The 11,965-nt window shown below is 31.6% G+C and overlaps 2 protein-coding genes across 2 annotated transcripts; both read left to right on the top strand.

Annotated features, from left to right (window-relative positions):
• Window positions 1-1,749: 1,749 nt before the first annotated feature.
• Window positions 1,750-2,593, top strand: LOC132800772 (protein ALP1-like). The gene is made up of 2 exons (XM_060815043.1): window positions 1,750-2,262; window positions 2,351-2,593. The coding sequence occupies exons 1-2, from the start codon at window positions 1,750-1,752 to the stop codon at window positions 2,591-2,593; spliced, it is 756 nt and encodes a 251-aa protein (XP_060671026.1).
• A 4,194-nt stretch (window positions 2,594-6,787) lies between these two features.
• Window positions 6,788-9,681, top strand: LOC107419307 (uncharacterized). Its single transcript, XM_016028062.4, has 6 exons — window positions 6,788-6,947; window positions 7,042-7,150; window positions 7,798-8,161; window positions 8,370-8,850; window positions 8,954-9,009; window positions 9,273-9,681. Exons 1-6 carry the CDS (start codon window positions 6,920-6,922, stop codon window positions 9,315-9,317), a joined length of 1,083 nt encoding a protein of 360 aa, XP_015883548.3. The 5' UTR covers window positions 6,788-6,919; the 3' UTR covers window positions 9,318-9,681.
• The last annotated feature ends 2,284 nt before the right edge of the window (window positions 9,682-11,965 follow it).

An 11,965-nucleotide genomic window follows, 5' to 3' on the forward strand; every position in this document is an offset into this window, starting at 1 on the left:
ACTCAAAATTAATATGCCTTGTCCCATATCCCATGGTTACCAAAGATGGACTGCCTAAATGTTCAGTTTGTTTATAATGACCCAATTTTAAATTGGACCCCATGTAGCTTCTGAATTTTCTAGGATTTGCAAGTGGATTAGGGGAAATAATTTATGGGAAGGATGTCAACCTTAAAGGAGTAACAACTGTCTCAGTCGAAGTTTCCTAAATAGTTCGATCACTTAATAAAATTGTTTGTCTTAGATTTTGTCTTAAACAACAAGAACTTATGGCATGGAACATGCCAAAAGCATGTGTTTTGTTTTTGTTAGATATACAGGAAAAGTACATGATCTAATATGACGCTATAAACTTGGATCTTAAATCTTAGGCTACATTATCAAAATTGGCAAAGTTTCAGTGTTGTGGAGATAAGAATTGTAATGAGAAGTAATGGAATTTTATATTGTCGTATTGGAGAACTGGTGGGGTAGAATATCAATGTATTCATATGGACGATGCTTGTATTATCTTGAGAAAGTTATAGTATCCTGTTATGTAAATGCGGCTGTAGATGGGGAAGTATTTGTATTGATACAATACAACATGAGTAATAGGAGTTGTATTGAACATGCCTGGAGGTACCTTGGACACTTGCCAGTACATTATGGCACTTGGGGGTGGTTTTCAGGGATGTAGGTTGACTTTTAAAAGCAGTAAATGGATTTGGCAAGGCCCCTTGAAATGCAATTTAAGCAAATCTGAATTAGGAGGATGATTTCACATGAGGGGTAGAATTTGTTGGGTGATGGCCAAAGCTGGATTGCAACAAATTTAGTTTCACATTTGGGGCTAAAATGGGGGAGGGAAGCTTTCAAAGGAGGATGGTTTTGAGCTGTAAAATGGACAGAAGACTAGACAGCCCAAGTTAGTTATACATGAAGCAATCCCGCTGGTTGTTGGAACTTGAATCTAGTTAGATATTTTTGCTTATTGTTGGTTTTTAACCAAAACATAAGGACCGATCTATAAGGAAAGGTAACTGATGTGGCACTTAACATAGTTGGGCCATCTTTTATTTGTTATTCCTTATACTTTTTCTACTATGTTACCAGATACATAATTATAATTTGATAAGAAGTTACAAAAAAATGATATTATGATAGATAAACATTTTGTTGGTACTTAAATAAATAAATGAAAAAATCCTGTTAATTTAGTCTTTTTTATCTTTTTAAAAACATAAAATATAAATAGGTTTTTTAAATTAAAAATAAATATTTTTTGAAACAAGGACAAAGTAATCTATTTGAAATCAAGTAAAGAAATACTTAAATAGTTTATGGAGAACTAAATTCAAACAAATGTGACCCTTAGACATGTAACTGCACCAATCCAGATAACAAATTTCTCCTCATGCATCATTGTAGTGTCTATTGGTTTGATTGTTAGATACTCCTTGTCATATCCTTGTACTTGAGCAATATCTGTGAAGATATGCTAATGTGTTTAGAATTGTTTATCTCAAAGTCATTAGCTAAAAACATATATTATTACATTCACGCTATGTTCTCATTAGTTGCACCGATAAACAGAAGTAGATATTAGGTGTTTATACCTACCATAGATAATCTATATGAGAGTAAAAATTCTAACATTTTTTCGTTTGTTTATATATAGGATGAATAATGAAAATTCCAATGTCTTTTGCACATTCGTTTGTTTATGCATAGATATGATAACCTTATTTTTACTTTTTTGTAGTGAATATGGATCGAAGAAAATTAGCTGCATTATTGATGCTTCCAAATGATAAGGCATTAGAATATTTTTGTACATGCTTTATAGTTGTCGGGTTTATGTACATGTATGTAGCAATGCGATTGAGAAATGATAGAGGTGCTAGGAATCGAATAAATAGGAATACCGAGTTGCGTACATCTTTTGTAACTAGTTTGTTGGACAATGATGTTAACTGTATTAGTCAACTTAGGATGGATAGGAGAACATTTGGTATTTTATGTCAGTTATTACGCCATGATGGATATGTTAAAAGAGATGGTACTGTTACATTGGAAGAGCAAGTGTGCATATTTTTGCATATAAATGCTCATCATACAAAGAACGGCACAATTATCACTAGATTCAATAGATCGGGGGAAACAGTTAGTAGATATTTCGATTCAGTGTTGAATGGAGTGTTACGTTTACATGGGACATTGTTGAAGCATCCTGAACCTGTGTCAGATAATTGTTCGGATGATAGATGGAAAATATTTAAGGTATGTTAATCAATTAGTTTGGTTACTTTATTTAATTCGTAGATATATGTGGCAATATCTTATGTAACTAATTTTGTTTGTGACCTAGAATTGTTTGGGAGCATTAGATGGAACTTATATTAAGGTTAATGTACCCGAAATCGATAAGCCGAGATATCGAACCAGGAAGGGTGAGATAGCCACAAATGTCTTAGGTGTATGTAACCCAAATATGGAATTCATATTTGTATTACCTGGTTGGGAAGGTTCCGCTTCAGACTCAAGAGTACTTCGAGATGCATTAAGTAGGCCAAATGGATTAAAAGTATCCACCGGTAAGAGCAATCCTTAAAGTTTATATTGTAGTGGACTAACATTACGCTATCTAATAGGAGCCATTTTTCTGTGTTAGGTTATTATTATTTAGTGGATGCTGGTTACACTAATGGTGAAGGATTTCTTGCACCATATAGGGGAACAAGATATCACCTTTCCGAATGGAGAGATGGTTGTGCACCTGCAAATCATGAAGAGTATTTCAATATGAAGCATGCATCTGCTAGAAATATAATAGAAAGATGTTTTGGGGTTCTAAAAATGCGATGGCCAATTTTAAGAAGTCCATCGTTCTATCCAATTTCAACCCAAATTAAGATAATTACTGCATGTTGTTTGATACATAATCTTATTAGGAGAGAAATGGCACTTGATCCTGGAGAAGCTGAATTTGATATGAGTAACGATGCTGACATAAGTGGTGATGAAGATATTATAGGATCAATTGGTTCTTCGGATCAATGGACTAATTGGAGAAATGAGTTAGCTAGGCATATGTTTGATGAGTGGAGAAGTCGTCGTGATTAATAGTTGATTGTTATGATTTATATAATTTTGTAACTGTTTAATTTTATGGTGTTTGTTACATCTTTTGTATGAAGACTAAATTATATTAAATATAACATATGAGATTTTTATTATTTGTTATTAAATTCATATTTTTTATGGTATTTTTGGAATCATGGAATTTTTACATAAATAGCAATGGAAGTTGGAGGTAGCAGTAACGATAATAGGGGTGGTGACTCTAGGCGTACATGGACTCAATGAGAGGAAGAAGCTTTACTGATTATCTTAGATGAAGCTGTAGCTAGTGGGCAACGTTGTGATACAGGATCATTTAAGCCTGGCACACTTACTATGATTGAGAGGCGACTATACGAAATGTGTCCTAATTCGAGATCGCGAGCCAATCCACATATTGAGTCGAAGATGAGAAAGTGGAAGAAGCAATATGGTATAATATATGACATGTTGAACAAAAGTGGATTTGGATGGAATGACTCTCTTAAATGCGTGGAGGTTGACAGTGAAGAAGTTTGGCAAGCATATGTGCAGGTTTTGAATATTATTTGAAAATATATGTTAATTTCAATTTTAGTTTGTTATCTAGCATTTATTTTTTTTTAGCTAAACGTTGGCTTTTTGTATTTTAGAGTGCCCCAAGTGCAAAAGGTTAGAGAGGAAAATCTTTTCCTATTTATGAGAAGCTTGCTAATATTTTTGGGAAGGATCGGGCAACCGGACATGGAGCACAAACTCCAATTGATATGATCAATGAAATAAATCTAGACACTGCAGATGAACCAATTGATAATGTCGATTCTCCAATGTCTGTGAATCGAGGAGGTAGTGAACCATCTACACAAGTCCAAGCAAGAGGTAAACGAAAATCTAGATCGAAGGACGATGACATTGTAGCCGGGTTAGGCAATGCAGCAGAGAAATTATTTGATAAATTGGCTGCAAAGTTGGAAAAATCTGAGGCTTATTATCCACAATATTTAGCTATGGAGCTTGACAGGTTAGGATTTGAGGCCAGTGATAACCTCAAAATCTCTAAGGCAATGAGATCGGATCCATCGAATATAGAGGTTTTTAAGGTTATTAAAACGGATGCGGGGAAGATTGCATATGCTCGTGACTTTTTGGATAACTAATTTAGTAAAGTAGTGGACTACATATTTATGGATATGTATGGGAGGATGATAATTATGAACAATTAGGTTTGAAACTTATGAACTTGTTGTATGGTGGTGGATGTTTGTTTCTAAATTTGCATGTAAGGATAATTTTATGATTATGTGTTATATTTTAGAATATTCATATGCGCGTGATTGAGTTGATTTATTGATTTTTTAATTGTATTACTATATTATATTATAATGTATTCTTATATGCAGGAATATTAAATGGCAAGGAGAAGAGTTTATGTTGTGTTTAAAGGTAGAGAACCAGGGATATATAATTATTGGCCTGAATGTCATCAACAAGTGCAAGGATTTAGAGATAATTTATATCAAGCATATAATACAACCCAAGAAGCTGAAATTGCATATGTTGAGTATATAGAACAACGGATGCGGAATCGTAATGACGCAAATCTAATATGAAATACCACCGCACATACACATGCTCAATTGAACAATGAATGGCGTAATGGTTTTATAGTAGATTTTTTATTTGGATTGCTATCAATAAGTGTATTTACTTATTTGTTTTATAAGTAAATTATCCTTGTAAAATCCAATATATTTATATTTATGTAGTACTTGTTATTTGAATTGCTACATGTGAAATCTATATACATATACGTATAATTTGGATATGGATATTCTTATATTATCAATAAGTTATTAATTACATATACTGTTAATTATTTCTTTATTTGTGAATAATTGTTATTTATGATTTACCATACTAAAATATTATTTTTATTGGTTTTGGAAACAATATATTTATTTAATTTATGGGTTGAAAAAATATTCAATTGTCTTATGCATACCATTAAAATATATTTATTTTTAATTAATTGTTATTTATGGCATACTTTATCTTAAGTTAATTTTAAGCTATTTCTAAAGTTACATATTAATATTATTTGTGGATGTATACAACAAATTTTGTATATTTTGCATGTATATATAAATATTTAAATATATAAATGTACAACTTTAATTAGATGTAATAATTTTTTTTTAATATAAATTTAACTTTTAAAATTTTTATTTTTTTAAATTAAAAATATAATTACAAAATAGTCCAATCAGATCCTGACAAACGTGATAATTAGTCATCATTTAGTCAAACTATACAAAATCTTACGTTATTCGATCTGTCCGATCCGAATTATCTTGTTTGATCATCCAGATCTATCCTGCGTACCCCTCGCTGACCAAGCAGACCCACTAGACGAGCAAACACATTTAGCCCAATTTGTCCAACACCGTTGATCGTTCCTACGTCACATGTCATATGTGTGGCCCAATGGACCTAATAAAACGACAAACCCATTAGGACAAATCCGATCGAAAAGACATAAAAACCACTTTTCTGCGCTATTATTCCCCAATCTCAACTGTAAAGCGGTTTCAACGGCATAGAATTTGAAATTTGAATTTCGAAATTTGTGTAATATTTTTGTTTTTTTCCTAAAAAGAAATGGGTCCCATGCGGCGCCCCAAGCCGTTAGATTTTTATCCGTTCAAATGTCATGATCACGGACCGTTCTTTTCCACCAAATACGAGGAAATCTTTCCTTGTACTCATAATCCACTTTCCCTCTAACAAGTGCCACGTGTCCAATTCCTTTTACTTGCTAATTTTTAACCATAGAACTAGACCATAATTAATAACGATAATTATTTTTATTTTATTGAATTAAATAATGACTTAGTTTTGTTCTTAAATCAAGTTTGCGATATAAAAAATAGTCTGAACTTTTAATTTTTTCTTTTTAAAAATATAATTAATTTTTCTAATATTTATTTAACTAATCTAAAAAATATTACAAAAACTAGTAATGCTAGAAACTACGAAATTGGTCCATTAATATAATGTCACATAGTTGTGTAAACAAAAGATTTTATGGTCCTAATTAACCAAAAAAAAATTTTATGGTCCTCACAGTATTCAAAATAAATATATCTATCATGGTGCATTTAAGATAACAACAATCAATGTAACAATAAATTAATCAATCTTGTTATATAAGTATAAAGATTAAACTAGCAAGCCTGGATATAAATTTCATACTATAAAAAGAATAAAAGTTTTTTTTTTTGAAACATAAAAGAAAATGATTCAAATAATATATTTTTTTTTTCGTAAAGAAAGATATTTAATATCTAAATATCGAATTTATCAAAAAAAAAATTCTAAATATCTATCCAACCGAAAAACAGAAAAAAAAATAAAGAAATTGTTATAAATGTGTACACAATAGATAAAAGCTTTGGTGTTTTATCTACAACCCATAAAAAGTCCCCACGTCATCTAGCTGGAGATGAAAGTGAGCTTCAGAGCGCGAGTGGGTTCATCATACTATGTAGGCGCGTGGAGCGGAGTTTTTCCATTATAAAATTTGACTTGACGTGTTGGTTTTGTTCAATTTCCCGCCCAAATTACATGTTTTAAAAAAGAAAAAAGAAAAAAGAAAAAAGAAAAAACAATTTTTTATAATGACCCTCCCGCTCCCTATAAATTCGTTTTTTTGTCCTTCAAAAATCACACACATTCGGTTTTCTTAGCAGAAAAAAAAAAAAAAAAAAAATCCATTTCAAAGAGAAGAAACTTTTTGAAAATTTTCAGAAGGAAAAAAGAAGTTTGAAGCAAATTAGTCATGGAGGACGCTCAGGCTGCTCAATCAGGTTCGATTTCCGTCTCAATGTTGGTTTTTCTGTGTTTTGTGTGCTTGAAAATTGGTTGTGAATTTTTCGTTTTTTGGGTTTTTGGAATTTTCAGGAAACTCAGGGAAATCAAAGCTTCAGCGATACTCTTTGCGATCTGGAACGAAATCGAAGGAAGAGAAACCGCCGGTTGCTGAATTGTCCAACTCCTCTGCGTCTAGGAGGTACTGGTTTCTTTTTATTATTATTATTTTGTTTTTTGTTGAGGTTCTTTGTGAGATTTAGAATTCTGCTTTTTCATTTGGTTATGATCTTGTGATTAAATGAGCAATTTTGTGTAGTTTGATAACTGGTGTTAGATAATTAGGCGCTGATTGTTTTTGAAATTTCATAAGTCTGAATTTTCACTCTAGTTGAAGCACTTGAATAGGTATGAGAGAAGAGTTGGAGATCCATCTGAGTGTGGTTTATGATAAATCCACGGGAAAAACAAAATTCATTTAGAGAATGAGTTAGTGGAACAGCCAAGAAAACAAAATTGAATATAAAATTGTGGAATTTTTAGATATTTAGTCCACCATACATAGAAAGGTCCATATGAAATATGGTTATGTGTTTAAGCCCATATACATGCTTATTTGTAGTAGCATTTTTAAGATTTCTACACAGATTGTAGCAAATAGTAATTTGTCTCAACTTATTTTCCATTTTGATGTTATTTTTGTTGGTATTTTGCCAAAAAAAGAGAAAAAAAAAAGAAAAAGAAAAATAATGGTAAAGAAGTTGTAAAATTTCATAGAAGTACTTGTTATACTTTGTAGTATGTAATTTGGTGGAGAAAGTGCATTCACTTTGGATTTTCCATTTTTAGGGGTAGACCTGCATCAAGTGTGAGTAAAAGTGTAGGAGTCCTTGATCTCTCTGCTAAGGACAAGCCTGCTAAGCCACCTAGAAGGCTCTCTATTCCGGCCAAGCCAACTGCAAGTCCAGCTCCAAAACTGGTCGGTAACATTACTCCAATTTCCGAGACTAGGGTGAAAAGATCTGCAACCACCAGTCAAGGGAAAACTGAAACACCTGTTTCAGATGTTTCACGACCATCGAGCAGAAAGAGGTTCAGTTGTATTTTATCCTCGGCATCGTATTGGTTGTCGCAGATTAAGCTCTCTGAAGCTGTTGCTAAGCACTCAGTTTCACTTGGGTTTTTCAAACTAGCCTTGGAGGCAGGGTGTGAGGTACACACAATTATTTGGTTTGTTTTTGTTTTAATCATTATTCATTATTTTTTAAGCAATCTATATTTCAAATTGAATTGAATCAGCTGGATAATTCCTGCATAAGTTAAGCTTTGGTGATCATAGAAATACTAGTAGGTATATGTTTTTAATTAATTTGCTAATTGCTATTGCTCATGCGCTTTATCCTTGAATGAATGAAATCCAGCCTCTTCAGCGTATGCGAGATGAGCTTAAATCCTATGCGCGGCGTCATAACTTGAGTGAGCTTGGAGAAACCGTGAAAGAATTATTTGAGAGGTACAATATAGTAGAAAATATTGAGCAGCTTCAGGTCTCTGAGAGCTGTTCTCAGGTACCTGAAGAGGGGACTCGCTCTTCTGATGATGAGGTTCGGAGCTCCTCTTCTACAGTGGGAACTAGTACGAGGAAACTTAAGCCAAAGTCCTTGAACACTGATGCTGCTCCTATTTCCCCAGTGACAGAACCAGCAAAGAAGGATACTGCTCAAAAAACTAATCCCGCAACCCGAAATAGGGGGTCTTTGACGAAGACTAATGCAAATTCAACATTGGTTTCTGACACCAGGGCTCGTAAATCAGTCAAGAAACCTCAGAATCCAAGTAAGCAAGAACCAAACAAAGAAAAGGATATAAAGAAAAAGGGAAGGAAATTTGCTGGTCAACAAGGCAAGTGTGCTCAAGTTATTCAATTAGTGGTCCTTAAAATTCGTTTTGTCGAGTGTATGGCATTTGCTTGGTTATAGTTTCTGACAATTCAATGCCATTGCAGGTTCAGTTAGCCCTTCTACTGCAGAGAATGCACCTCAAGAGAACAAAGAAAATATGGTATACTTTTCCTTTACATCGCAGCTTATCTTCTGAGCTTATCTTTCATTAAAATGCAACTCCATCTTGTTCACAACCACAAGATCCAAACATAAAAATAACAAAGATCATCACTTAGCAGTTTTGCCTAAAATCCAAAGGATTTCAATGTTAGTTAAAAAGGTTTTCCTAAAAGTAAAAATGTTTGACTGAACCAAGTTTCTTGTTAGCATACCTACTGGTTTTTTGTTTGACATATTTTTTGTCCTCTCCATCTGTTGCAGGATGCTTCCTCAATGGAAGAGATCAGTTTGACTGAGGTCGTGTGACCATTTTTCACCGATTATATGCAGTGTGCTGAATTGCACCATTCTCATATATACCTGTTGGGTTTGTCTTCAGTGTTTTTTAGTGGGGGCTTTTCCTTTGTATAGATAAAGGTTATGATACAATCTGTTTCAGTCTGTTGTTCAAGTGAACATTTTATTTTATTTTTTTGTTGGTTTTGAACTGGGATTGTTTCAGTCTTTTTTTTTTTTTTTTTTTTTCTTTTTTTTGGGTGTTCAGCATTATGGTGAATTGTACTAATCGACTAAACTTTTTCCTATTTTTGTTCAATATTTATGTAATCCTTGCAAGCACAAGGGTGATCAACATAATTTTGTTGTGTTATGTACCGAAATTTTTTAACCATTGCGTCCTCTTCTTATCTTATGGATGATTCGGTAATTTGAGTTATGAATCATAGATGCAAGTTCATCGACATTTCACCAATAATACGGACATTTCTTCAAGTCCAAAATCCAAGGTAGACACCGATAAAGGGGTCAGGTTTATCTGTGGATGTTGCTTGAAAACTTGAGATGTGGTTGCTGTTAAAACCATATTTTGACTACCTTATTCGCAATTTTTTAACCATTTTTAGCAGAACAAAACTTACTCATCTTATTTTTTGTTAGCATTTATTCGGAAAATGTTTAATGCATAATGCGTGTATTTTGGGAAATATTTAGATTAATTTTATTTATCTAAATTGAGTTTTGATTTAGATATAATTTAATCACTCCGATTTCAAAAATATCAAGTGATGATAAAAGTTTTTAAAAAATTTGTTTATTTTTGTTTATTATTTCATTGACATCTTTTAAATTAATGTTATGTCTTTTATACGGTGCTAGTCTAATTTTTAAAATCTTAGGATTAAATTATATTTTTTTGGACTATTTTATTAATATTTTTATTTTTTTTAAAAACATTATTCTAATTGTTATATTCATTATTTTAAAAGTTCATAGGTTAAAATCCATATTCTAAAAGCGTCTATATTACTAAATGTTATTTTATTATATTTATTTTTGAGATTTAATATTGATATAAACTTTTCAATAAAAAATATTACATTGTCATCTTCAATAGCATTGTTAAAAAAAAGAAGAATTGCCAAAAATATATTTTCCTTCCTATTTAATTGAAAATTTCCTATTGGTATTTTGCATTCAAATTAAACAATTGTGTCCTCACTGGCAAATGGATTTTTCTTGTTTCAGCCACACTTCTATCATCGAGAAAATCTTTAAGCTTTCCCGCATCCCACTCGTCACTTGATTCATTTATTAAAACTATCAACAAACTGAGGTAACTCCTTTAATCCTTTAGACTTTGTATTCGTTTTAAATCAGGAACATATGGAACTCAAGGATCCTTCCACATATTAATATTTTCACCATTGCCAATCTTACAACACCACCTTTTTTTTAGTGATATTCAAATTGGATATAAACATGATTATCAATAACTTCTTTTATTTTTTGGTCTTTTAAATGCATACAAAGGAAGTTTATGTCAATTTGAAGTTATGGTCTTTTAAAAGTATATTTTATTTAAATTAATTGGGCTTAGTTTCAACCGTTATACATTCATAATTAGATACATTTTTCTTTTTCCTCTTTTGGTAAATGAAATAGAAAACACAAAACTAGGCTTCCGACATAATCTTTTAACGAAATATTCAAAAAATGAGAAATTTCCAAACCTATGAGATTAAAGAAGTAGGTTTTTATTTTTTTGGTAAATGATAAAAAAGTAAGTTGGTATCAAAAACAAAAACATAAGCATGGAATCTTATCTACACAGCCACATAGAGGAGATTCTACTATTTACACCAAAAAAAAAAAAAAAAAAAGTCATCGAGGACATTCTACATCTTCAATGTCGATCATATTAGTCAATTTTTGCTTTGTTGGAAGAATGTCATGTAAAACTCACCCTCAAAGAAATTTAAGTGTTTCATGGATCTTTGCCATGAGAAAAATTTTCCATATGCCTTGTGGAAGAGATATTCCATACATAACCAGTATCCATTAAAAAAAAAAAAAAAAAAAAAACTGATTTAATTGAAGTTATAGTGGTCTTTTAAAAGTATCTTTTTATTTAAGAAAATTAACTTGGGATACTTTCAACCATTATACATTTAGAATTAGATAAACTTTTTTTTTTTCTCTCTCTTTTGGTAAATGAAATAGAGAACTTAAAAACTAGGCTTACGACATATTTTTTTAAAGAAATATATAAAAAAAAAAAAAAGATGAAGAGAAATATCCAAATCTGTGAGATAAAAAAGTAAGCTTTTTTTTTTTTGGTAAATGATAAAAAAGTAAGTAGGTGTCAAAAACAAAAATAAGTGCATGGAATCTTATCTCTCACAGGTACATAGAACACATTCTACTATTGACCCAAAAAAAGAAAAAAAAAACATAAAGGACATTCTACATCTTCAATATCTACCATGATTGTCAATTTTGCTTTGCTGGATGGAAAAATGCCATATAAAATTCTCCATAAAAGAAATTTGTGTGTGTTTCATGGATCTTTGTAATGCGAAGAATTTTAAACATACCTATTATCCATAGAAAACCAAAAAACTTATCTAATTGAACATTCGTGTCCTCCTCACAAATCACGGAGATGCAGGGGATCG

The sequence above is a fragment of the Ziziphus jujuba genome, chromosome 2, assembly GCF_031755915.1.
Source record: "Ziziphus jujuba cultivar Dongzao chromosome 2, ASM3175591v1".
NCBI classification, from domain to species: Eukaryota; Viridiplantae; Streptophyta; class Magnoliopsida; order Rosales; family Rhamnaceae; genus Ziziphus; species Ziziphus jujuba.